The sequence below is a fragment of the Synchiropus splendidus genome, chromosome 10 (assembly GCF_027744825.2).
Source record: "Synchiropus splendidus isolate RoL2022-P1 chromosome 10, RoL_Sspl_1.0, whole genome shotgun sequence".
NCBI classification, from domain to species: domain Eukaryota; kingdom Metazoa; phylum Chordata; class Actinopteri; order Syngnathiformes; family Callionymidae; genus Synchiropus; species Synchiropus splendidus.
Window position 1 is genome coordinate 13,672,592 of NC_071343.1, and position 27,475 is coordinate 13,700,066.

General features: G+C 41.6%; 1 protein-coding gene across 4 annotated transcripts; it reads left to right on the forward strand.

The window, feature by feature from the left end:
• Positions 1 to 739: 739 nt before the first annotated feature.
• cobll1b (cordon-bleu WH2 repeat protein-like 1b) lies at positions 740 to 27,400 on the forward strand. 4 transcript variants are annotated; one of them, XM_053876737.1, is made up of 14 exons: positions 740 to 1,169; positions 1,362 to 1,442; positions 19,974 to 20,162; positions 21,760 to 21,964; positions 22,041 to 22,266; positions 22,361 to 22,402; positions 22,476 to 22,570; positions 22,731 to 22,967; positions 23,029 to 23,146; positions 24,103 to 24,310; positions 24,395 to 24,450; positions 24,531 to 25,918; positions 26,751 to 26,888; positions 26,971 to 27,400. In XM_053876737.1, exons 2-13 carry the CDS (start codon positions 1,396 to 1,398, stop codon positions 26,859 to 26,861), a joined length of 2,922 nt encoding a protein of 973 aa, XP_053732712.1. In that variant the 5' UTR covers positions 740 to 1,169; positions 1,362 to 1,395; the 3' UTR covers positions 26,862 to 26,888; positions 26,971 to 27,400. The 4 variants fall into 4 exon arrangements, with proteins under 4 accessions (XP_053732712.1, XP_053732711.1, XP_053732714.1 ...); XM_053876736.1 differs by having other exon boundaries at positions 26,751 to 27,400; XM_053876739.1 differs by lacking the exons at positions 740 to 1,169; positions 1,362 to 1,442 and adding exons at positions 13,013 to 13,298; positions 13,562 to 13,757 and having other exon boundaries at positions 26,751 to 27,400.
• The last annotated feature ends 75 nt before the right edge of the window (positions 27,401 to 27,475 follow it).

Here is a 27,475-nt window from a genome sequence, read left to right on the forward strand (position 1 = left end):
TGGGATGACTCCCTCCAGGAAATTTACATTTCCAACAGCAATAGAGGCAAGAAAGGGCATGCAGTCAGGAAGAACATCACACAGAAAAAATAAACAAAAAATAAATAAATAAATAAATAAAATTAACTAGATTAAAATAGGTTATTGCACATTGAACAACTAATATCACATAAGGAATCAAAACAAAAAAGGAAAGTATAATATTGACCAAGATAAACTGAGCAAAGGTAGTTAAGAGATGAAGGTTATTATTTGTATATAACTGTTTAATAATCTATTTTGTTGCTACTTAAAAATGCAGGCGAGATGTAAGTATTCCATTACTGATATTTCGGAAACCACAAAATAACATTGAACTCTTAAACTGTTATGTTTAACTGTTAATATTTTAACAAACTGGGCCGTAGGGGATTTTTTTTCTGTTCAATTACGTGCTGGACAAAACAAAAAAAACAACAACAATTTATTTTAATATATGACACACTTCTGGGAATGTATATTTTGTTCAAATGTCAGGCTCTTACTAATCATACTGTAATTCTGAATTTCTTTTGGTGTGAGTGAGTGTCTGCCTACAGTTGCCGTAAAGGATTAAAAATGAATGAAACTGCATTATAACGCTGATGCATTGGGGTAAAAATAATTCCGGAATAGTTACCACGATACCTGAACAGGCCACTTGGTGTCACTGTAAACAAACCAAACAAGGACAGGCTTTTATTAAAAGGAAGAAGAAAACAAAGCGAAGTTTACTATACTGTCGCCCTGCAATAAAAGGGATAAAACCGTCTGTCTTTGAAGCCTGCGTTGTTGGGAGAATTTAAATACATTCCGAGGGTCGTATACAATGATGAATTGACGTTGGAGAAGCGTGACGACAGGAGCAGAGCGGCGAGAAAGAGTGACGCCCCACTGTTCCAGCTCGATGTTGCTATGCCGCGGACTCGGATGTATGTGTGGTGTGAAGTTGTCAGGTCGCTCACTCCGCCCGGAGCTAAATGGATGTGAAATGTCACTCTGCTTAGCCAAATAAGTCGAACACAAGACGAGCGGTTTGCTTCAAAATGCGCAGAACCGCCAACTTCAGCCGTCGTTTAAGGAACCCGAGTGATTCTGTCACTCCGCTTTGAAGACAAATGGACCTGGACTTCAGAAAGCCGAATCTCATGGTGAGTTCTCATGTGTTCACACGCGTCTTGGCTAAAACGAAGGGAACTCCAGACTTGAGTGACCTCATGCGTGGGTTTCGCCCACATTCAGGATTTGCCATTTTGTCGGCATTTGAGAGAAGCAGCTGCAGCAGCAGGTTGAAGTTCCTCGACTATGAAAATGAAATGTATGTCTTGTTTGTGTTTGACTAGTGTGGGGGATTTCGCTAACCCGAGGAGTCCAGTCATGGATGATCATGGATCTCAGCCTCATCCTCGCAGCTCTGGTGTGAGGTACGTGTTGACATCATTGACTTTAAAACTGACCTCAGAACACTAACCCCATGCTCTCCTCAGACGTCTCTATACTTTGGCTTGTGACTGAGTTTGAGTCATTGATTCGTTTTATACTCCTCTTTCCTGATGCAAGAGAAACACAACACCCTGAGAAAATATGCATAACTGCTTTCAAGTAGCATTCCATCTAGTGACAATGTCTCCGCACAGTTGTTGCACACATCACAACCTTTGAACCCCCCCCCCCATTTCCTGCTCCTCCAGTTTTCTTTAGGAATCGCCTTGACCATATGTTGAGGTCATGGGAAGTATTTTTCAGGCAAAACATTCAGCCTCCTCCTCTGTGTCACTGATGAGGACCTTCCTTGCAATGCTTCTGATTTGTCGTGGTGCACCGTCAGAGAAAATCAACATAGAAACTCAGCGAGACTGTGACTTGATGGAATTTCCCATCAGATGATGTCAACAGCTCGTATTCCAGCGGTTGGAATCATTAAAATAGAGTTTCCACAGATTTTTTTTTTTTTTTTTTACAGTTCCAATTCCCACATTTGACATTCATAGGAGCTGTGTAGAGCTTAAAGGGATGAATGAGATTTTTTATTCTACAAGAAGTTTAATACCAATATAGATGACTTCCAATGTCACATCTCATAACATCACTATATACCTTTTTTAATTTCCAACTTTATTTTATCTTTTTTAAATATCTTTAAATGTTGATTCTCAATGGGGTGAAGGTCTGGACTCTGGTGGCCAATCCATGTGTGAAAATGATCTCATGCTCCCTGAACCAGTTTTTCACAATTTAAGCTTGATGAATCCTGGCATTATCATCTTGAAATATGCCTGTGCCATCAGGGAAGAAAAAAATCCATTGATGGAATAACCTGGTCATTCAGTATATTCAGGTAGTCAGCTGACCTCATTCTTGGAGCACATAATGTTGCTGAACCTAGACCTGACCAACTGCGGCAACCACAGATCCAGGATCCAGGTGGCGACTTTTTTATTGGCCAGGCAGTGTATGAGTTTATATTAGCAAAGTGGCAGCCTGCATCCATTGTTTGTGAAGGTTGCATGTTCTCTGTTGACTTCTCTGGGTTTCCTTTGAGCTCTTTGGTTTCACTCCCACAGTCCAGAAACATACAGATGTTGACTGGTGATTTAGAATTGTCCACATGTCTAATTGTGCCCTGCGACCGATCCTGGGTGTCCCCACATCTTGCTCTACGTGGCTAGCATAAGCTTCAATCACCTGAGATTGTGTCAAGGGGAGAAGCGGAAGAATGAATTATATATTTACACTTAATGCATGTTGTGCCCCTGTTGCTTGAGCATAAGGACACAGAAGATGCATTTCAAAACATTCTAGCACCTTTAAAAAGATTTCCTGAGGAAACAACTTAATTTTTAATATGTACAGTACTTTGAAAGAAAAATGAATGTGATTATATTAAAAATACACATCCCCATTTAAATAAACAAAATGTGTTAAATGTTACATAACACGGTGTAATCAGGGTGTGAAGATATTATGTTAATGTTGCAAAGAAGAAACTCAAAGTTTACAGAAAAGCTTGCATGTCAAGGAGCTAATGTCAACATCTGACTGAAGGCAGGGAATGAAAAGCCATGCAGCAGACAAGGGAGGCTAATGTTAGCCTGCTGGGGAAAGACACTGTCCAGACACAGGATCCGACTGACCTCTATTATTCCCACTCTGGCGCAAGAACATGTCAGTGTCCTTCATTTTGTGACTGTGCAATTGGATAGTCCTTGTATTGAAAATGTGGTTATTTATCTGTATCGTTGAACTAACTATATCACACATTATGTAATAAAATCATACATATTTATCGTACATTGAAGAGCAACACAAGAGGAATGTCGCACCGAAATTACCCCACCATATTCCCCAATGTTGAAAGAATATCCACCCAGTATCTGCACTTTGTTTTACACATCAATGCACACCACTTTTGTTAGCCGACCTCACATCACTGTGAAAAATGTGTCTGCATTTTCAAAACAATCCCTCTGCCACATGACAATCGGCAAAATTATGTAATCTGGCCACCCGCCCCAAATACAGTGAGCAGTGGAGTTACGGCTTTGACTTTTATTTGGAAAGAAAACCCCACCGTCTTCCATAAACAGTTGGAGTGTGAGGTGAAGCACGTGTTCTTCCTCTTACTTGTGGCTTCTTGTATTTTTGGGCCAATGAGCTGCTGCTTCTGAAAAACGCTGGCCTTTTCAAGTGCAGTCATATGTTAGAGCCGCATGTGATCCCTGGATGACTGTGCCTCTTGTTCTCCAGTCTGTATATTGACTAATGCAGTGTTTCTCTGAAGACGACTCCGGGACGGTTGTTATATCAACACTTGATGTGTTGGCTCTGCGGTGAAACAACGAAAACAGTTTGACTTATTGAAGACTTGAGATTATTTTCACTCTGGAAAAGTGCACCACTTGGAACCGGCCACGTTAATTGGACACACCTAAAACCATGAGCTCACATGGCTGGCGTACCTCAGGGCAGAATGTGGAATGAGTTAAGGAATGGTGAATTTCCACAGCTGTTTCCCGACAAGTCGGCAGTCCAAGGGCACAGATGCTCACGAGTGCAAGCTTGAAGTTGGTGGAAAGAGTTCTGATGAGACAGAGATAGCAGAGACAACTTTAAATACACAATTGTCTCTTTTCTGATGGTTTCTTAGAAAAGGAGGAACTCAGCTCTATATCAACATACATGATGCCATTAATGGCTCGGTGGTGTTTCGGGAGTGTATATAGACGCTGTCATGTTTCATCTATGGGATGAGCTCTGGCGATCCAGGCGAAGGAGAAGAAAAGGTTGCCTTTGTCGCCGACGCAGTGACTGCAAATTCCACATTCTCCTCTCATCAGACACATAAATGCATCACTTAACATATCATTTCATTACATTTCAGCTGTAGAGTAAATATTACCATTACATTTGCCACCATTAGTTACACACGCAGTCGTTGTTAATGTATTTTACTGGACTTTAGTGAAGCTCTGGTCTTGTGCATGACAGTCAGAGGCCACCTACTCTCTAGATGTGTAATATTCAGAATGCCAGACAATCAATGGGGCCCTTGTGTGCCGCTAATGAGAGCTTTCACTTATCTGCTGTAGCCGTCCAATCGCTTACACTCTTTATCTGAGTTTGTCTGACCTTCATTATCTGTGTTGTTGAAGAATGCAAGCAGTTGTTTGCCTCTGTGGGTTCTAAGTTTTGACTGTTGAGATGTCTGTGGACTCATGAGGACCATCTGTACAGTCTTATTACTTGATACTTGATGCATAAAAAATACTTTTTTAAATTATTTACTAGAGAACCACAAGTCAATTCAGTACATGTCTGTTTGCACACAAGTATCTTATGAGTTGAAATATTTACATTAGATATAAAAGTGCATTAGCCCCGCCCATCGAAATCTCTGTTTCCCGGGAGTTGAATCCTTGTTCTCCCAGTATTGAGTATATATATATATATATATATATATATATATATATATATATATATATGAGTGTTGATATTTTTGACACTAGAGATGATCAGGCCTTTAGCTGGAGGTTTCCAAAGCCCCGCCCGCAGCCCATAACCCCGCTCCATTCCCCTCCCCTCCTGACATGCAATGACGAACGACTGACTTAACAACTTGCGTTGTTAAAAAGAAGCTGGAAACATTTATTTGTAGAAAAATGACTTAATAAACAACAAACATCAGAGTCAAATAATGGCTGACAGAGATGAACTCAGTAGCTGTTGCCACAAAAGCACTTTCAGATCCAGGGGTCTCCTGGACAGTTGTTACTTGGCTGACACTGATTTATAAAAAACCCCAACATATTTTCAGAATGATTCTTTCCATGACTTCAAGCTAAGTGTCTACAGTTTAGTACTTTCATATATTGATGCAAGACAAGCATACAGTTGTATCATCTGTGAATCTGTGATGGTTTTCTAAACTTTCACTCATTTAAACAAATACATAAAGGGTTGCTGCTTGATTAAATAAATAAAACCACTAATTTCAATCAGATTCGACAAACTTACCGTGTTTGCAGAATATGATGAATGGTTAAGGTGACGGGTGATATTTGTGTACTACTTCTATTGAAGACGATTCCATTAATATTCATGCTGAGATGGAGCTCAATTGTGAGCAGATTTTGTGCCATATACCGAGTCTATGATCCGAGTTTCACATTATGTGAAAGATGTGTCACATCTATTCCAAAATAGAGCTCAGAAAATCACTATGTTCTGTCAAGAAGTGCATATTCGAGTGCATACGCTTCGCACATTTCTTGGCTTACTGCAGCTTGCGTACGGTTTCCCTGATTTAGCTCTTTGCATGACTTCCATCATCCGGCCTGTGATGTAATCCTCAAGTCAAGGAACCCAACTCCCCATGACTGTGCTGTGAAACACTCTCCAGGAAAACCAGGGACGGGATATAACCTCTGATTGAGCTCTGATGTGGTAATGAACAATGGCTTCACAAAAATGGAAACGGCAATGATTTCAACTCAAAGTGCAGGAAACAGAGGAAATTTGAATCAAACATCCTCTCGTTTCATGTTTTTAACAGTACCCCTGTGGTTCTTGCCTGTCGCTGAAAGAGCTGTTTACTTAAATATTGTAGTCCTTACTGGAATCTCGCAAAGACAACAAGCCAACCAAACGTTTCTTTTGATGGATTTGGGTAAAAAATAAATGACTTTCTTTTCGTAGCCTTGTACGATCAAAGCGGTTTTCCTTCTTGCCGGGTTCTGCAAACAAGCGGAATGTGAGAAATGGGTGTCGCCCGAGTTACTTGAGGATAACATCCAGTTGGCTTTTTAAATTGGTTGCTCAATGCTGAATCTCTGTTCGCTGCAAATGACATGTTTTAGTAATGAACCCCTGATGGAAGAATTTGAATTACTCACTCGAGTTAAAGGGCTTGTTAGCGCTTCCCTGTTAGCTACAGGGGTTTAGCTTGCGCCGCACACACACACACACACTCAAGACTGTTGAGTTTACATGCACGTCTCTTTGATGACACCATCTCTGAGAAACCTCTGATTTCTTCACCCTGCCACTTGAAGGGTCCATTCCAAAGATAATGACACCTCAAATTTGTACTTGCGTAAACACACGGCATGTAAACACTGTAATTAAGACACTCCATGGGCCTGTTATAGTCTGCGTGCAAACCCTCGACAGACCTCAGTTGATGTGACAAGCTGGACAAAAGCACGGCTCCCAATGATGAACCAAACAATGCTGCATTGTTTCAAATGGACGGACAGAATGTGTCATATTCACAACAGTGACTCACTGAAGCTGCTCTCAGGTTATTGTAACCAAATGTTGACCTAATATAGTTTGTCAATTCACCTTGGGTTAGATTATAATGACAGTGTTTATCGTAAAGTCATTATTCATGATTTCTAGTGAAGAATGCTGGCGAAGAAACTGCTGAGGTTGGGAAAACGGGCAATGATGTTCCCTTGTGGCCTCATGTGAACATGGAGGGGGAGTTTTAACAGCACGCATGTTTTAGATAATATCATGTTGAAGAATTGTGTGACTATATACATATATCCACTGTTCTATACCAAAATAATGGAAATTTAAAAACAAGATTGAATGATGTAAAAGTGATGATCAAAGTTATTAATAAGGGTTATTGTGGAAAGAGGTAATAAAATGCTGAATGAAAGGTACTTTCATAGTGAAAACACTCATTTGAAATACATAAATGATAAAAAAATATGCATCTCATTATTCTATATTATAATTGTATTGTAATTTTCTTGATGACTATAAATATTTTAGAATGATCTAGTCATATTTTTGAGTAAAAATAAATATAATTGTGGGCATATTTTTCAAATAAAATGTTGTTCTTATTCAAACAACATTTTATTTGTTGTTTGAATAAGACAACAAATAAAATGTTGTCTTTTTGATTTAATCTAATCAGGACTAGATTAGATTAAATGGCCTTTATGTGTTTTGTATAAAGGCCATTTAATCTAATCTAGTCCTGAAAGTCAAATTATGTTATGCCAACAAAATATTTTTACACAAGTGAAAAAAAACAAAAAACAAAGGGGGAAAAATATAAAGCAAAAAGCAAAAATAAATAAATATATTCACAGTATATTAAGGAACCAGATAGAATGACACATTATTAAGATGACTCAAATATAGATTAATATGGATCCGACAAGGGAATGTTTCGTAAAAAATAAATATTAGTCAAAAGACAATAAATTACATATATATGTTATATGCATATAATGTTATATGCATGATAAATAAGAACATCATAACATATATGCCATCTCTTTGTCATTGAGAAAGAAATGATAAAAAATGTTTTGATTATCCTGCTTTTTTACCATTGACCAAAAAACAATGGAAAATGTTTGCGGTCATTTAAAGGTAAAATTGAGGAAATGGTCAATAAAGTATTCAGAAAGGGAAACCTAAATGAGCATTTAGAGGAGTTTTGAGGACCGGAAAAGGAATGTAGCTCTAGGTCACAGTTACTCACTCACTGGTTTAGTGACCCCTGCTGTTGAGTTAAGCTGAAAAGAGATCTTTAAAATATCTTAAATCTCATTATTTAACAGATGGACATTGTACCTGCTAAAATCAGCCCCATTAGTTGTAATCAGATATTCCTCTTTACTGTATTAGTAGCAGTACTGTGGGGATTTTTGTTTTTTTTTTGGGACCTGCTGCAATAATAAACGAGGAACACAGGAAGCAGGACGTTCTCAGAGGGTCCTGGTACCCTTAGTCCTCTAATCTCTTCCTATCCCACGCAGTTTATGAAGTAATGGCCTTTCCAGACCCCTTGGAAAGAAAGTAGAGAAAAAAAGCTGGTGTTTACTGTGAGTGACCTCTCACCAAATTACCAGCTGTGGCTCTGGTGCTGTGTTTTGTCTTTGCTCATGGGATCACCCTCCCTGCCCCCTCTGGCGGCGCACTCTGCTCCGCCCCACTGGCTCTGACACATCTCCCTCGCTGCTCTTATCGCCTGTTTATACTGGGCGCACGCAATTGAGCTGGAAGTGTGAGGGTCCTGATGAAAGACAGGTGACCACTTATCCCCAAATGTTAGTAGACTTATTAGTTTAGTCAAAGGCACCTGTTGAGTCTGTCTGTCAGCTTGTCTATGAGGCAGGATATGTAAACTTGAAAGGGCAAATGAGAATTGAGCAGTATTTCCAGAGAAACAACTCAAATCTAACCCATAATTTGGTGACATTTCTGTTAGATGATTGTCTTTTTCCATAAACATATGGCAACCTATGCTAAAGTTTTCTTATTAATGTTGCAGCCTGAATGCTTCTGAAAGGTTTGGCTGAAGGAGGAACCATACACTATACAGAAAGGGAAGTGCAATGGCTCGGTTATGACACTGATCCCACCAGCTGCTGTCTTCAGGCAAAGTTTTTGTTAAGATGACGAGGCAGCAGACGAGACTCCAGGAGAGTTTTAGTCAAATCATTTTACAGACCTTGACACTGGATTTACATTTAGGATGATGGACTAGTTCCCCGAGAACCACTCTCATTCAGGAAAGACTGAACCTTGCATGCAGACATTTACACTTTTATTAGCCATATGGGATCTTAATCACTGAGTCAAATCAATGAGCACAATGCGGTGTACCAAGAATATTTTAGCATCTTGAAATGACATGAGCGGAGCTTTAAACATATCAATTGTAGTTGTGATGAGCTATTCCCAAATCTCAAGATGTTTGAATATTTAACATTTTAACTGAAGAAAATCACTTTTGGAAAGTTCTGATCAAGGACAAGTATGGTGTGTCTTTAATAGCCGAATTGGACCTTGGAGATGTGACATGGTTATCTTCAGGTGGCATTTGTCAAGTTAAAATTGTGGAGGGTGAAGTTTAAGATAGAAATATATGCCATATTTATTTCCAGTCTTGTGGGCATGGCTGTTCCGAAGGTCAGAATCTAGGGTTATATGTCATGTTCCGTGTTTTCCCACGTTCTTTTATTTTGTTGTTGTCTGTTCGTTTTCTGTTTCTGTTTCCTTGTTTGTCTCCAGCTTCCCGATCGACATGGCTGGGATTGAGGTGCTGAAATCCATGTGATTTTGTTTCGCAAGTGAATCCCAGCCGGGTCGCTGGCCACGGGCGGTTAAAAAATGAATGTAAAAAATATATATATAATCATTTAAACCATCTTATTATGTTTTTTTTTGTTACTCCATTGGTAAATATTGTGAAAACTCAGCAATGAGTCAAGTATTTAAGAGGAATATCATTTATCATCCATTGTTTATCGTGATAAAGCCCTTCGGGTTCCACAGTGTCCTTGGAGTGGCTCACGGTTGCTAAAAAGTTGGTGACTGCTGTATACTGGAACATTATGACATGGACCGCAGCTCGTCGCTGAGATGGGCGATTCTTGTTCCCTGGCCGCTATTATATGGAAGGTATAGCTTCACAATTGTACTTGCTGACCAAAGCGACTAGTCCTGGGATGCATTGCTGCATTTGTCTTATTAGAGTCAGGTGTAGTTTTTCATGTGTTTTCTTGCATGTGTAAGCTGCGTTTGAACTGGCCCTGTGTCTGATGTCATGTAATGCTGTCACCATGGAGACGGTTCTCACTCAAGTCCCTCCCACTAACACACCGGAAGTAGGTCTCAAATTAATGTTGTGCTGACTTATCTTAACCAGAATTGGCATTGATTCGAGTCAAACAGGTTCAGCAACGACGCAAAAAAACTTGGCACAAATTCTTTTTTATTATTATTATTTTTATTTTTACAAGAGGTTTAAATAAGTTGTGTGTCTTGTGCATTTTCAAATTGAGTTGTGGTATATTTGTAGATGTGGTACATTACAACTCTGTTGTGTGTAATGTGTGTCATCATTGTAGCAGTCCATCGCTTAGCTTTACAAACCATTTTTCACACTTGATTATCTATGGGTGACAGCAGCATCTTTATCTGTAAACATGTCCAGTCAAATCCAGTTGTTTGTCTTATCGGGCTGCCACCCTATTGCTCTTCTTTGCAGGAAAGAGCTAGAACACGAGGCTTTATCTGACTGGATTCCAACATATTCCTCTCTAAAAATCTTTCACTGAAGTCATTTATAATAACTGGACTTCTCTGTTGGAATAATGTAACTTAATATATTTATCGTTGACCAAGGATGTTTTAGTTAAATGATTAATAACAGTAGTGGGCCGATGATGTGATTGTTGTTGAAATACTGCTGCTCTGAATCTCGCTGAAAGCCTTGCATCACTGCACTTTTCACCTCTTTGTGTTTTCTTTGCTTGGGTCAAGCTTGAGTTTACTGTGAGAGATGGAGAGAGAACCTTCAGAATCTGCAAGCGAATCCAGTTTTGTGTTGCACGGCTTCCCTATTGATGTGGATCTTGGCAAATATGACCCATTCAAAAGGTGTCTGGAACGTCCATATGAAGTTTATTCAGGCAGGCTCTGTATTTTAAGGGCGGAGAGGCACACATGTCACAAACCGGTTGTAAACAGCTCGTTGTTTGAAAGTGTGCACCTCTTCAGTTGTGCCCCTGTCATTTCAGCTGACAGGTCACACGTCTTTTGACATTGTTCTTGAGTGAGTCAGTTCGGCAAGTGAGGTGTGGTTCTGAGCAGTTGACTCTTTATTATGAAAACCAAACACACAGGAGGAAAACCTGATTAAGTTAGGGAGTGAGACACACTTCGCGTTTGTCTTGTAGAACCTTTAGGGAGTACAAGTGTAGACATTTTTCATTTTGTGCGTGAGCACACTGGTGTTGGCAGATGATTTAAACAAGTGGGAGAAAATGGTGTCAGTGCAAAGAGTCTTATAATCCTCACACAAAGGTAACTTCGACTGAAGATATATTGATAGGCACTGACCACTGCTAACCAGGAACATGCTGATGGGTGCCATAAAATTACAGAACGTTTCAATTATTACTGAAACAAATCACCTAGATGTTAATGATTGTTCGTGAGGACATTAGTCTTATTCATGTAGTTATTTGTTGAACACTTCATTGTGTCCAATTAGATGTCTAATAACATTAAGTGTATGAATGGACACTCATATGTTTGGACAAATATGTGCTACTATTGCTGCACTCTACTATAATAATAGTGTCACAATTGCACAATAACCCTCTATTAATTCATGCAGGTGGTGCCATTTGATTATTAATAAACCAGTTCTTTTCTTGGGTTTTGTAGATGGGCGGGGTTCTAGTAATTATCGTTTTAATCATTACTATTTAATTACCTTTGTTTATTTATCCTTAAATAGTGAACCATTACTTGTTTATTAGCTGTGGGAGGAAACCAGAGTGCCTGAATAAAGCATACAGAAAGTGTTCGGCTCCTGGTAAGTTGGACTAGAGCAGGGGTGGCCAACCAGTCGGACGCTAGGAGCCACATTGTTTTACTGTGTTGCTGAAAAGAGCCACATCCTACAGATATGTAAGGCTCACCTGAACAGCTGGTCACGTGACTTAGCGGCAGTATAGTGGTTAAAGCACATCCCTGTGTGTCACAAGGTTGCTGCTTCGCTTCCGGCATATGTCTCTTGTGCATGTATTTTTAAAATTCATACATTTTAAAATCAGAATATCAAGTGGCGTAGATAGAAATGTGTGCGCCATTTATTTTACTTATCTTTATTTTTTTACATGTCTCATGTCACCAATAACATCACCCCAGTCTGTGTTATGTGAGCGACGCTGCAGACTGGACAGTCTCATCTTCACTCCACTGAATTAAACAGACTTCACCACGATCAACGATGAATAATAGGTGAAACACATGCCATACGTTTATTTAGGGAATGACAAAGTGAAACGTGGAATTAGTTCATGTTAAATCGTGTTGATCGTGGATCTGATGACGGTCTTAGGACCGCGGCTCACATCGGCATTGAACGTGCTCTGAGCCGGGGGGCGGCGGCTTGGAGCACATGCGGCCAGGGTTATTGTTTATGTTCCAAAGTTAAACTCATGTCACAGTCTTTGAACAACATTTTGATATTTTGTTGCAATAGCTCTTACTTTTTCGTCTTATTTCCTGTATAAACAATCATCTGAATAGAACTTGACCAAAATCGCAGCCAGTTCGTGGCTCATTCTGTAAAGAGCCGCATGAAAGTGGACAAAGAGCCGCATGCGGCTCGGAAGCCTCAGGTTGGCCAGGCCTGGACTAGAGCCTTCTTAGTGTAACACTGACCTCTTTGCACTGTGCTGATATTGAGACAGTGTGTGTTCTGCCTGCATTATTTCAGTCCATAGTAAAGCAGGCGAACAGGACCCCTCAGCTGGACTTGAACAGGAGACCTTCTCGCTGCATATTTCTCCACTAGCTGTAATTACTGCATTTGACAGATGAATTATTGTTCTAAACCACCTCTCTGGAATAAGATCGCATAATCTGAAGGAGAGTAACCCCCCACCCCTTTGCTTTGTCATAATAAATTGGCCCGGTTGAGGTCAACAACCCAGCACGAGCCAAACCCTTGTGGTATGTCAGCCTGTGCACTGCCGCCTCAGTGGCTCCACCCACAGGTCCGTGTCTGCACAGTGAGGCAAAGCTGCTTACCTTTCTGCTCGTGGCCACGGGGGAGAACAGCGCGGCGTCCCGGGACACGGCAGACAGGATTTAAGTGAGGTGGGGGAGACGGATTCCTGGTGACATAGCTCAGCATTATCTCGCAGTCACATTTTAATCAGCGCTTCTACTCATGGGAGATAAACAAGTCTGTGGAAATGATTTGAGAGGAGTCGACGTCAGGCTGAGAGGTGAGTTACATGTTAACTCAGTGTGAGCTGAAGCAGGTCTGGCACACCTGCTCTGCAAAATTTCTGAGTATTAAATTTCACGGATGTCACAGGCATCTGCACTATTGATCATGCTTGTGAACCAAGTGTTTTAAATCAGGCAGCTGTTGAGTTGAAATATTCGCACTGCACTGTGGCGTGTTTGAACTTGCACTGTATAGCTGAAGATTTCTGTACAGTCCCTGCGAGCAGGAGGGCTTCTGAAACATGTTTTGTTTTAACAGCAACCCCCCAGAGACCTCGGTATCACAACATCTGCTAGCATACCACTTCTGCTGTTGTGCACCCATCTGACTGTCCAGAAGCTGCTTCTGAGCCCCTCATTTCTAGATATATTGGATTAAAGATGCACCCAAAGGAATTTCTACTGGCTACTCGGTGAAACTGAATCGAAGTGTCTAAACATGCCAGCTGGAATTGGTGAGTGGAATGATGGGAGTGTAGCTATCTGAGGGGCGTTTTGATACATATCTTTAATCCAGCTGTTTTCCATCTCTGATTAGCAGGGTATATGAGCGATCAGCATTATTTCTCTAAATGTTACAGCTTCTTTCAGCAGAGGATATTTGAAATATTGAAGGCATTTTGTTTGAGAAGGCGTGTCTAGTGTCAACATGGCTGTTCATTTAATTTAAAGTTTTTAGGAAGCCAGTATAGTAGCATTAAAAGAATGGAGCTAGAACCCTGAACCAAACGAAATATAGATCTCATCTTGATCATCTCATGCTACTCCTACTCTTAATTTGTTGCCAGGTTGAGGTAGCAACTGAGGATTCGCACAATCTCCCATCACCATGATGATTTTTGCACCAGTTGAATTGACCACTTTATGAGCTGAAAAGTGTCTGAATTCTGAATCGTGTTTTGGCGACAGAGTGTTTAACTCTGAAGCTGTGTGTTGGGGTTCAGTTTTCCATTTCATGTTCGCCTGGTTGACTACTTTTGCTGCGCTATGCCACTGTGCCATTCTTGTAATTTATCACTCTGTTTTGGACCTCTTCATTCTAATCTTCTAATTTGTGAGGTAAAAAACAACTATGAAGCCGCCTTTTCTGTTTTGGGATGTTTAGCAGGAGGAGTTTTACAACTCCAGGTGGTTGTGTTGATTTCACTTCATTTCACTCAAACAGCACAAATGTATGTACATTCTTTACTCTCTCATCCTGCGTTCAGGGTTCTCCCCAGTGCTTCATTCACATTAGGAATGGGATTTTCATCCCCTACACTGGGATTTCCCAGTGAGGAAGACCTTTTGAGATAGACAGTTTAGGAGTCCCGTGCAAGATCTACAATGTGATCTGCTTTCGTCAAACTAGACAACACTACAAGACACCTCTGCCTAGGTTTTGTTAGCATAGTTGAAGGTGGGGATTCATGATGAATTTCTGGGATTTTCTGACATTCCGACAAAGATGGAATACACATGCCAGTCCTGTGAGTGGTGGTGTATTTTTCTGTATCATCTCAAGTGAGAAGACTCACTTACTATTAAGCTTGCTCTGGAGATTTGTGTCATCACAGACAGGATGAGGATGGATTGTGTATAGAAAGTATTCATGTCATTTTTCGTGTTTTAAATGATGGCGCTGCTGACAGCTTTTAGCTCTGTGGCAGCTTGCTAGCTCCGGCCCTTGCGTGCATGCATCTGCTCATCACACAAATCAAGAAACATGGAGGTTACGATGGGATGACGGGGAGCCTGTTCAGGAGGCAAAACAACAATTGATCTGTTACCTGGCGGTATTTGGGAGTCAAAATCACAAATGCAGCCAGGCCATTTCCAGGCCCAAATATACTATGATATGGGTTAATGACCAGTTCGCCCAGTGCTATGGGGAAGTTGTCAAGGCGGCTAGAATTAGTTATTCACTTGTAAATAAGTGAATCTATCTCAGGATTTTGTAAACAGTGGCCCGAAAAAAAAACAGAACGGAATGCAGCCAAACAATGACACTACGGAGAAACACTGAATCAGGATTTTGACATTTTGGCATTTACTAAATTGGTGACTTTCACTCATGAGAAGTAAATATTTCACCAATGAGCAGTGAGCAGTCCGTCTCTTCATGTGTCCGACTAGAATGCACGACTTGAGTTGCGGCGAGCAACACTTCAGTCATTATGAGGTTTCTTTTGGGATTTTTCCATGACAAAACCCACCAAACAGTACTGTCACGTTCAGGTCCACCTCCATGATGAGTGACTGCATGGAACCTACACGTGAATACGCCAAACTACAAAAAGAAGGAACATGATTGGAGAATTCAACTGTCAATTACCGTTACATTATTATTATTATTATTTGACTTACAGGAAGTAGTTATGTTCTTGGGATTTGTATGAGAAAATAATGCAGTTACCGGGGTCTTAACGCAAATATCAGAAGTTCATCCATATTTAGGAAAGCAGGCGCTTAACGCAGAGACAGCTGTCCTTGTACCAGCCCATTTCTTCTCCCTTGTATTGACAAGGCATCTTTGCTTATTATACATAAACATTAACTGTATCTGTTCATGGTGGCACATGTTTGCATTTGCCTATTGTTAAGTTCCACTCCCCTGTGCGCATGATTAAACAGATGAGGCGGCACGGTGACAGCAGGCGTGTTACTTCCTGGTATTCTACGAGCGCGTCTGTCAAGTACGAGCTCGACCGTTGAATGGGCTTGTTTGCAGACCTCCCAGGAAAAGCCTGCTCACATTAGAAGAGTCAGGCTGCAACACGTCTTATTAGGCATCACCTCTCGTGCTGCAGAGGGGAGAAAAACAGGCATGGGACACTTACAAAGCTGTCCGTGTCTGTCACCTGTGTGAGGTTCAAGTTCAGGATGACACAGCTGTTTAAACTAGGAAGACTGTGTTTTGAATATTATTTATTAGTATTTGCCAAACAAACACAGACTATCATCTGATCATAATTATCCATGCTGCAGGCAGACATCCGTCTGTTTATCTTCTTTTTTTTTAAGTTAAGGTTGATTCATGTGAGGTAGAAAGTATGACTAAATGGAACATTTAGAACATGTCATTTTGCTTTCACATGACCTTTAAGTGATTCCCAAGTCAACAGAGAGACTTGAGTCTAGGTCTGCTCCTGGTTGTCCTCCCAGTTCAACCTCTTTGATGCTTCTCCAGCGCAGTCTTGGCATCGGTCAGTGGCATCTTCCTGTGGCTCTTTCAGACAGTTCAGAAGTACGTTTCCTGTGGCCATCCTACCTTTGACTCCACTCGTGGTGTGGCATACCGTACACAACATCACTGCAGGTGTACTAAACAAGTTATCCAAGGTAGAAAAAGATTTGACAAGTTTAAAGGAGGTGAAGGAACAACTGACTGGTGAAGCAAACCTCTTGTCTGTGGAATGAAAGAGCAAATGAGATTCATTGGTTGTAGTTCTGATTCTGGATATACAACATCAGTTTTGGCTTTAAAACTGGGCCTCATGGAAGAATAGTTTTCAAGACACCACATTTCAAGGCAAAGACTAAGTATAACATCCCTGCTCTCAGCCACAACATTTTGTCGGCACATGTTTATCAGATCCGGTGAGAACAGTCCAGCATGTTGTTCAAATCTTTTCCCTGATTACACAAGTCCACCACCTCCAGACCAGATTTATTTTTGGTATGTGCTGTACATGTACGTGTCCTAGCTGATTCAAAGAAATCAGTTATAGAGGTTTCAAATGAAACCATGTAAGAGATGACAAAGACATGAGGAGGGATGAGTTTTGAAGGAAGGGAGAAAGAAGAAGTTGAAAATGAAGACTGAATAAATAGAGCAGAAGCACTAGATGTTAAACAGAATGTTGGTTCCCTGCCTCTTCTTTGCTGTTTGTCATTCTCTGTGGTTTCTATTAAGTTCTTTACATGATTGGTCTCTCTTTACACAGTTTGATGGGATATTACAGGATTAAGTCCTGTCCTGAGGGGCCTGGCGTTGGACTTCAGGACTTACGAGCAAGATGATCAAGCTCTAGCAGAGTGTGGCTGCTATCTAGTTTATCTTCCTTACTTCGTATGAAACATTCCTCGTCTGTTGTGAAACTGAAGGCATGATAACTCAAATAGCTCTCCTTCTTTCACTGAGCAATTTAAATACAATTGATGACATTTTTTTTTGAACGATTAAACATTGGATTATTGTTATTTTCTCATAATTCTCTCTTTGCTCAGGAATAAATAACCCAAATCCAAACAATGATGTCAGCTTCCTGATTACATGGATCTGTTCCGCCTCACCGGTGTCTCGCCCTGGTTAACACAGATGCTGCTGAATCATAGATGGAGAGATAAAGCCTCTTTCTCAGGTCCTCACTCTTCTCCAAATACTACAGCAGATGGGTTTTTGGTCTCTGCTGAAAGTGCCTGTACACGTTCTCTTGTTATGACTAATTCCTAGTTTGCAAATACCTGGCCACAAAAATGAATTTGATTCACATTTGCAAGTTCTTTCTCCGACTTGGGGCAACCTCACTCCTTTTTTGTGTGGACCTTGTATATTCTCCCCTTGCTCGCATGCACTCCAGTTTCCTCCCACAGTCTAAAAACTGGAGAGGTTAGTGAGTTTTTTAAATTGTATGTAGATGTGAGTATATGGGTGTGTGTGTGTGTGTGTGTGAATGATCTTGGTGTGCCAGTAGCTGGGATAGGCTCCAGCCCCATTGGATCTCCATAAGGGACTAAGCCAAAGAAGTCTGAATTAAATGTGAGTGGAATAAAACTGTATAACTACATAATTATGACTCCTGAACATTGTCACTTGTGCTGTATGGTTTGACAACATCCTAGATAGTGACCCACTTGGGAAAAGCAACTACAAACAGCCAACTCCTGCTCATGGATACATTCAAGAATCCCATGGCAAAACTGAAGTAAAACGGTTTGATGGTTTGATAGCTGTGTTTTCCATAGAAAACCATGTGACAGCATGTTGCAGTGATTTTTGTTGATCGAGATTGTCTGACTTTGAACTTAAAATTTATCCAAATGACTATATTGAGATTGAGAGGTGTAATCGGTTATTGGAAAAGAGCCAATAGGAGAACAGTAGGAGTAGACCTACACCAATGTGAATGAGCCTAGTTCACATGTGTGATTTAAAAGTCGGGACAGGCGCCGTCGGTCTTATCTCGTCGGAGCAGACTGTTCCAAAGTTGAGGCGACCTGATGGAAAAAGCAGGGTCCCCCTTTGATTTCAGCCTTGACTTTGGAATAACAATTAGGATCTAAGAATGCAGAGCTGGACTGTGGGTGGTGAACGTTTTGTCCATGTGTCCTGGAGCCCAAGACCAGATCTAGAACCACTGCTGAGTTTCGGACCAGTTGGAGGTGATATGATTTGTAGTTGTTGCAAACTGGGCTACTTAAAATTGACACTCTTTGAAGAAGACACCAATTATTATGAAGTGTCCTGATGTGAGTTGCAGTTTAAACTATATCTTTATTTTGCCTATAATTGTATTCATCAGCATGCTACTACAATGTACCTGCAGGCCGTGGCTGCGCTGCGTGTGTTTTCATATGTGTCATAGTACTAGAGTTTAAGGACAGCCGCCCCATAGCAAGACTAATAATCCCTCGCTAGACAAGCCTGTGACCTTACATTGCTCAGATTCCTTCGTGCCCCCACACGAGACTTTACAAGCTATAATTCAAGGCGGCAAGACTGCAAAACCTTTTTTCAACGTTTCATCTGTCCGCTTGTATTCGGAAATGACTCTAGTGGTTTTCTATGAGTCGTTCTGTCTCTGATATTTCAGCCACGGCATTTTTATGTGCTGGATGTGTGGCCATGTGTCCATGGCTTGTTGTGTTTCCGCCTTCTTTCTGACCTGAACAATGGGGATGCTATGTGAAGAACTAACCTGGAAACTGTGTCTGTAGTTTATCCGTTACACATAAAACAAAATACAGTATCCTGGTTTTAGTTTAGCGTTGACAAACTAAATGTGCACTACCAATCTTATTTTCACATTCCCTACAAGTGGAGCTGAAAAACCTTGTTTATTTGGAAACATGGCAGACTGTAGCTGAATGTTGTGTAATTTTATTACTAGGCCATGTGCTACAGTCATTGGTTCCACTGTCGGTTGTCCTACTTAAATGCTACTTTAGAGACAGAAACTGCACTTTTCATGTCTGTCGTGTTTCTGCTGCATGCAAATGAAGTCAACACCTTATGAATGGAACTTATGAATTTAGTTGTCTGTTGAGTTGTGAGTAACTTGCCAAGCAAAGTGAAGAAAGTCATTCTGATGCTACAGTTTTTCTCATCCTGAATGTGCCTAGGTTCGCCCCCGCCCCTCACATGTCTGACCGTTCACTGCCGTTTCTACAGCCTCAGTGACTAAATCTGCCCACTTAGTTGTCTTGTGACTTGTTTGCAAAGTGGACTACCAGTCTTTTATGTCTGAGTCTTGCAGCTTTAGCGAACCTTAGGAAGAACAAATTCTTTTCACGGCATCCTGTTTGCTCGATTCACAAGCTGATTATTGTCTGACATTTTTAAGATATTTTCCCAGAAATGCACACAAACAAAGAATGTTGGATGACACTTTTCATGTTTTGATACCCCGTAGCAGCTGCTAAGATTCTGTTACCAAACACTGACTTGCTTCTTTTCTTCCTCACGACAGGGTGTCGACCAAAAGCAAAGCCCCGTGTCCTCCAGAACTGAAAAATCTGGATTCCCCTGGACTCTCCCAGTGGTACCCAGGAAACCCTCACTTAACCATGGATCAGAAGGAGAATCTCATCGATAAAGAGCTCTCTCTGGTTGTTGTATTGCCAGATGGGGCAGAAAAAATGACAGCAATACATGGAAGGTACTATGATGACACAATATTCATAGCATTTGTCAGTCTGATTTTATTTGATTGGTGGGCGTAAGAAACACCCTCTATTTCTTGTATAGCACCTTTAAAAATAAGGAGAAGTGGCATGTCATCTGACACTCAGAGTATAGCTCATGCTTTTCCGCTTAAAAAAGTTGTTTTGTAAGTTAGCAGTGAAAGATGATAACCAATAATAGTTAAACAAACTGGAACAGGAGGTTTTAAAGTCACATAAGGCAGTATATTTTATTTCACCTGAACTGTAGTGGGAAAACATGAGAGGGGAACTTTTGCAGACATGAATGTTTGGTCTCACATGTCTCAACTCTGATTCAGTTAAAGCTCTCGTCTCAGACCTTTGACTCGCGACAGAAACGTCCGAGTATGAAGACTCCTTATATGCAACATGGTGAGATGATATTAGGTAATCATGGTAATAGTCAAAATTCCACCGGGCTTGAGTCAGAGAGGTGGAGTAAGTAAGTGCTGTTGTAAATACAAGCAGCACTTTAAGTTGCACTCGACGCGTCGGCTCAGACTCTGTGTCATCTGGGTTTAAAGTCAAGCTCTCATTATCTTTCACACCTTGTTTACAAACATTCTCTTTTCTGGAGTAACATGTTGAATGAGATCTTCCTGGATTAAGGCTTAAAGGGTCATGGTGCTTTTAGTGCTATCTCAAAGGGCCTTCAGCTGAGGTGCCAACTCAATCGCAGAAGAGTCCAAACCTTTGAAATGCAGTCCATCAAAATGTTTATGTACAGTACAGTCTAGCCGAGGAAATAAGCGTTAACAGGATGCAGTCTTTCTTTTAACTATTAAATGCTAGTTTCTGCAAAAGCCGCTCTGGAGTTCACCGGGGACTCAACCTCATAACACAAGAAACACTTCCCGATACACAAATATGCATTAACAATCCAAGGTTTTTGTCGTTTTAACGGAATTAATTGTTGACATTTGTAATCTCTGCTAAAGTGACAAAGCTAAAACTGTGTGTTTTTTCTTGGTTGTGATACAGAATTTATTTTTTGGTAAACATAAGCTATTTGGTTAAAAATCTTATGTGGCCCATGTGGAATGGTTTTATTTTACCTTGAATTTGACACAAAGTATTAAATTAATTACAGAAAAAAATGATTCATATAATGTAGAGTAATCATGCATAAACTTTCACAAGGAACACTTTCCAGCGCACCAATTCCAGGTGCTCCACATTATACAAAGTGATGTCATAACTAAAACATCCAGGATGAAGGGGGCCAAGTTAGATTGCACTAATGGATGGAAAATTTAAGCTTAAAGATTGTCAGGATTGAAGCACAACATACTCAACACACAACATACATATAAAAGACTAGTTTTTCAATCTGCACGACTGATTCACTATAAAGATGCACATAGATGTTTCTGAATGAGATTTAAATGAACAACTACAACTAGCATGCATGGAATATTATGGAAAAAAAAAACCCAAAAAACCTCTTGTATAGATGTCATATTTGGTCAGTGGGGGTTACAAAGCAGCATAAGCATGCTACATATGCAAAAGAACATATTTGATTCACCTCTTTGTTCTCTGTTCTTTCAGCAAACCTCTGATGGATTTGTTGGTGACTCTGTGCGCCAAGTACCACCTGAACCCGTCCAGCTACACCTTAGAACTGGTCACCAGCAACAGACACAACATCAAGCTCAAACCCAACGCTCTCATCGGAACGTTGGACGCAGAGAAGATCATTCTCAAACCGAAAGGGGAAGATAAGAATAAGAAGACAGGTCCGCAAATGCCTGAGGTACACAAAACAAAACAGGTGATGTGGTGTTCAAGAGTTACAATTCCTGCTGAGCGAAGGGTGAACTCTCCTGCAGGCGACGGTTCGGATGGTGATCAACTACAAACAGACGCAGAAGACCATTTTAAGAGTGAACCCTCGAGTCCCGCTGGCTCAGCTCTTACCAGCGATCTGTGAGAAATGTGAGTTCGACACCGAGACAACTATCCTACTGAGAGATGTGCAATCACTGGCCCCTTTGGACTTGTCCTGTTGCCTAAATGATTATGCAATACGGGAGCTTTATGCAAGGGACACGAAAGGTAAATATTGAAGTTCTTTTGAATGATTGACTGTTTGATTGATCCACTCCCTCTCATTGTTCTTGCATATTTTGGCAACCCGTCTTCTCTGCAGGTCCAACGACACCCACATGTCCAGTCTCGCCGACGCATGTCGGTGAGTAAAAAAAAAAAATTGCCTGGTTAGTGCCAACACACAGGATGAAACTGAGTCTGCTCTTGTCTTATAGAAAAAGTGACACCGGGGAAAGATAAGAATCAGAAAGAGAAGGAAAATAAAGGGCTCTTCAGCAAGTTCAGGAAAAGCAAGAAGGCATCTGAGCAGGTTTGTTTTAGAGCTGCCTGACATTGATATTGCCCTGTGAGCCAAAGTCAAATTTTCAGAGGGAGGTTTGTGTACTTTGCCTTCCCATTGGATGACGTACACGCCGCTGTTTGGGAACAGGCGTCTTATCATCGTCTGAGTGGATGTTTGTTCTCAAAAGGCAACGACAGCGAGCGCTCCAGCCTCTCCGGTGCTGGTGAGCAAACCTCGGCCCCTGAGCATGGCACTGCCGAGTACAAATTCATCCCCACTCCATTCACCCCTGAGTCCCGGACATGTGCCAAAGAAGAGACGTGCACCTCCGCCTCCGGTCCCCGTGTCACAGAGCTGCACCCCGGACATCAGCCCTCGCCAAAGACTCAATTCCGAGCCCATCACCAGACTGGACCACGACCAGGTGAGTAGACACACTTCGACAGTCAGAGGGACTTTTCTGATCCTGCTTCTCTGTTGCATAGGTGTCGAGCTTGACTCGAGGATCCTCAGCAGAGTCTTCGCTGAGAAGAACCAAACGAAAAGCTCCCCCTCCCCCGGCATCCCCGTCCTCTGTTGTCCAGCCAGGAGAGCAGTCACAAGGTTGAGCCTTTATCTCCTTTCTTTTACTTCCAAATCACATAAAATTCAGCTTTATTAGTTTGATTTGTGGACTAGTCTCAGTTGGGTTGCTACGATATGTGTGTAGCTGCAGTGCCTCCTAGCGGTATATAGGAAGCAGTGCATCAAATTGTGGGATGAAATAAACTATGAGGGGAGTTCTGCTCACATTAGGGAAGTGTGTAAATACAACTGCGCAACAACAAAACATCCTCTCTCTGATGCCAAATACGGTTCCTGCTACTCAGCCAGCACCACAACAGACCCAGTCACACATTACGATTCCTTTCATTCCTGCTAAGGTCTGGTTCACATGAATGCTCTTTCAACGTTTTACAACTCTTGTGTGTCCTTTTTGAGGTTAGTCTGCCCCACCATCCCTCTACCCTGCACTAAGTAGCCCAGTCCCCAACAATACATGGGATGTTCACTGTCGACCTGGGCTTGTGTTTTGGGTTAATGGGGTTCAATGTTGGTTGTGTTTGTGCTACACTACCACTGGTGCTCTTCCGGTCAGATTATTCTGCATTTTGGTGCAGCTCTTAGTCAGAGTTATAGTGCCACCTACAGGCGTATCTTTTAAACTGTTACTTTCTGTGGTAGAATTTTTTGTTGAGAAGCAGCTTGTATTTAGTTTGCATAGAATGGCGTGAGTGTGTGTGTGAAGTTTTGAGGAAGTGTTATCAGGAGTTAGAAAGCGTTGAATTATTAAAAAGTTGATGCACAAGCAAGATGAAAATATTTGATGTACTGAAATAATTGCAGGGTAATTACATAAAACATTCAGGTTTTGTTTTTAGCAGGGAATAAAAAAAATCTGTATTGAAGCTGTGACTTACAAAGAAATGAATACAGAGTAGATCTAATTCTGGCTCGTCCTGAGTATGATCATGTTTGTCTTGACTGGGCCGTCTGACTTCCTGTTATGTGTTTGTCAGGCATTCCTACTGCTGAAGCCTTAGATGAGATCATGGAGCAGGAGGAGAGCACCACAGCTTCCATCAGATCCACCAGTGACACCCAGAGAGATGACAACAGCCTCAGCCTGTCACTGCCGTCCCCGTCGCCGGACCTTGAGCTGCCCAGCGCCGTGTCCAACGAGGTCTTTGAGGACAGTCACTCAGGTGATCTGTCCTCAGATGGCAAGTACGGAGATAGATTTCTGGAGTGTCTTTTTTGAAGTTTGCGGTTCTGGATCTTAAAATTGTCTGCTTGTTTGACGATTGACAGTCAAGTACAGAGGACAGAGGACGATTCTTCAGCTGCTGCAGTTCCTGTACCAGCAGGTGGATGGATATGATTCGTGTCATGTTGCTTGTGGGCCATGTAGGTGGATGTTAATTCTGACGTACTTTTTTCCTTACAGATGCTTGTGAAACTCCAGCTGAAGGAGAGATCCAACTCCCAGACAGTCAAGACCCAAGAGCTGAGAGTGTACAGAGCGAAGTCAGCACTGTTCCCAGTGACCTCCCGTCCTCGCCTCTCCCACCTCCCCCACCACCTCCTCCTGTCATGCAGAATGAAGACCAAGTCCCGTTTGAGGAAAAGCCTCCTCCGTCATGCGAGCAGATGGTTGGGCTGGAGATCACCGCCGACACCTCACGCCGGGCTGGAGAGAATGCTCAGGTGCAGACAGATTTGGTTTCCAACCCGGAGCCTGTGCAGCAAGAGCTGGCTCCTGACTCAGCTAATCCAGCCACAGCAAAGAGAGATATGGCCACGCTGACAGAGGAGCTGCACTTCAGCGAACAGACGAGCATGACTCCCCCGACCCTGGAGTCACCTCCAGACTCAACACAGCCATGCCTGGCCACAACAAAGCCTCCTTCTATTTATGCCCCTGACTCTGAGCCAAAGCCCAAACCATCGAATGAGCTGACAAGGGACTACACTCCCAAAGTGGGAATGACAACATACACTATTGTGCCTCACAAATCGGCGGAAAAACTCAGATATTTTGAAGTTGCACTGACACTGGAGGCTCCTCCCGGAGGCACAGAAGAAGGACCAGATATGGCCTCTCTGCAGCTGGAGGAGCGCGCTGCACCCAGGGAACAGAGCGAGGTCTCCAGGGAGCAAGGCGGACTGTTTACTAGGTCGGCCGCCGATGAGGTCCTTGCCATCAGCACGACTACTTCCACGACTACTCGAGGCACTGGCACAGAAAACACTGCTCCCTCTTCACCCAAAACCGAGGAGAAGCTGTCGCCCTCTTCTCCGGCAGGTTCACCAGCAGTCATCAAGGAAGTGAAAACTCCACCTGCGACTAAACCGAAGCCGGGATCTTTCCGCTTAGCAAAGCACAAAAAAACCCCAGGGTATTATGTAACGTCAGCGGCAGAGAAGAGCGCCAGTGGCAGTCTGACCAGCAGCCACAGGGAGGATCATGCAGGTCCAGAGAGAGTCAAGTCTCCTCCTCATTCCCCTCCTGCTGGACACCACGCAGCTCCGGTCGCTAATGTGGAGCTCACTCCTAAAAGTGATGTCAACGTTCCACCCCTGATTCGGCAAACAAGTCTGCCTTCCAACCAGCAGAGCTACAGGTTAAGTTTGGAAAAACTGAGGAGCTTCGCTGCTCCAAGACCGTACTCTCCAGCTACCCCGTCCCGCTTCGCCCAGGCGGTGTCGTCTGCTGTTAAAAAGAGCCATGCGCTCCCTCAGGGACCAAAGTCGCCTCAGTCCCCCGGATCACCGGCTTTCTCTCCTGTTAAAAGTCCCAAAACTGTGAGCACAAAAGGGACATTTACGTTAAAGGTAAGTGTCGATTTGTTATATTAACAAGTGTTACATTGTCATTATAGTTTCAGGTGTTATGAGACACAGTTATTCTAAATATCATTTTAATTCAGGTTAACATCGATTGTTTTAAACTGAAGGCTTGAGGAAACAAACCTGGCACACCACGTGCTTTTATGTGACCAAGATGAGCCCTGGTTCCAGATCGAACGCAACACTAACATGTAACGTTTTACCGAAACCTGGATGACCTCCAGTGTGTATTGATCTGACCCACAACATTCACAGTGTTCAAGCTTTTGCTTGCCCACATGCTGTTGGGAAGAAGACAGATTTCTAATTTCAACAATGACTGGTCTAAAAAGCGAAAAAAAAAAAAGATGAAAGCAAAGAGATGCTTTATGCTAAAATTAGCCTGGAGATTGTTCAGACCAGACTTTATTTTTAATTCTACATTTTATTACTTACACTTTGCTGCAGGGAAGTTTAATAGATAGAGTTGCACTGGAAGAGTGTCTCATTTTTATTTAATTTTTTTTTCTTTCAGATTCTTTTGTTTTGTTTTGTTTTATTTCCCTTTTCCTTTGGTATTATTTTTCTTTTTAAAAATCATTATTTAAGTTCTTTTTCTGCACACATTATGAGCCTATCTACTGTTGCATATTTAAATTAGACATGTCAGTTCAAAGAGTACATACAATATTAATCTGGCCATGTTTTTTCTCATTTCTTATTCCATTCATTTCCCCATTTGTTTCAAACGTTTCCTACTCTTGAGTCATTGTTTTAGTCAGATGACTCTGCTCCCTTCTGTTAATAACTTGAGTCTATTTTGTTTGCTTCATCGCAGCAGGACAGTGAACACACAGACGAGGTCTTTTACGAAAACCCTGCGGCGTCTGAAGCACAAGTTGAACCGTCGCTTCAGGACGTTGCTCCACTAGGGGAAAGTCATCTCTAACTTCACTCTCACTCACAATGTTCTACTGTAAGCGACTTCATTTTCTGGACTTCACTGACAAGGCTTGACGAAGATCAGTTTAAAAGTGATATTCATTCTCCTCCTCTAGGTGGCGCCTTTTCCGTCTTCTTTTGAGTTTCTTGAGCACAAAAGCAGAATTGCCTTAACTTTACACATTTGGTTGCCTTTGTACATAAAACATAAAGAATCTTAATTGTTATTAACTGTATTTTGGTTCCTCAGATTCAAAATATTGGCTTATTTTAACAACTCACCTTTATTGGATGTGACCTTGTATTCGGGTTAGAAAAGTTAAATTAAACTTTTTATTTTGTAAATTATTCCTGGTTATATGCAGAGTTGTAATATTATTTGGATAAATTTATATCTTTATTATACTGTGCGTGTGCGTGTGAGTGAGTGGCAGACCAGACATGGTGCTGTGACAGAGTTCACCTCAATCCACAGTGGATTTCAGTAAAATCTATAAATATGCCTGACTGCAACTGTTATTACAAATAAAGGTTTTATCATTTGAACATTGCTTGTCACTGCTTTGTTATTAAAGATATCTCATCATCAAGCATGCTGTGGGGGACAACAAAGGCTCCAAC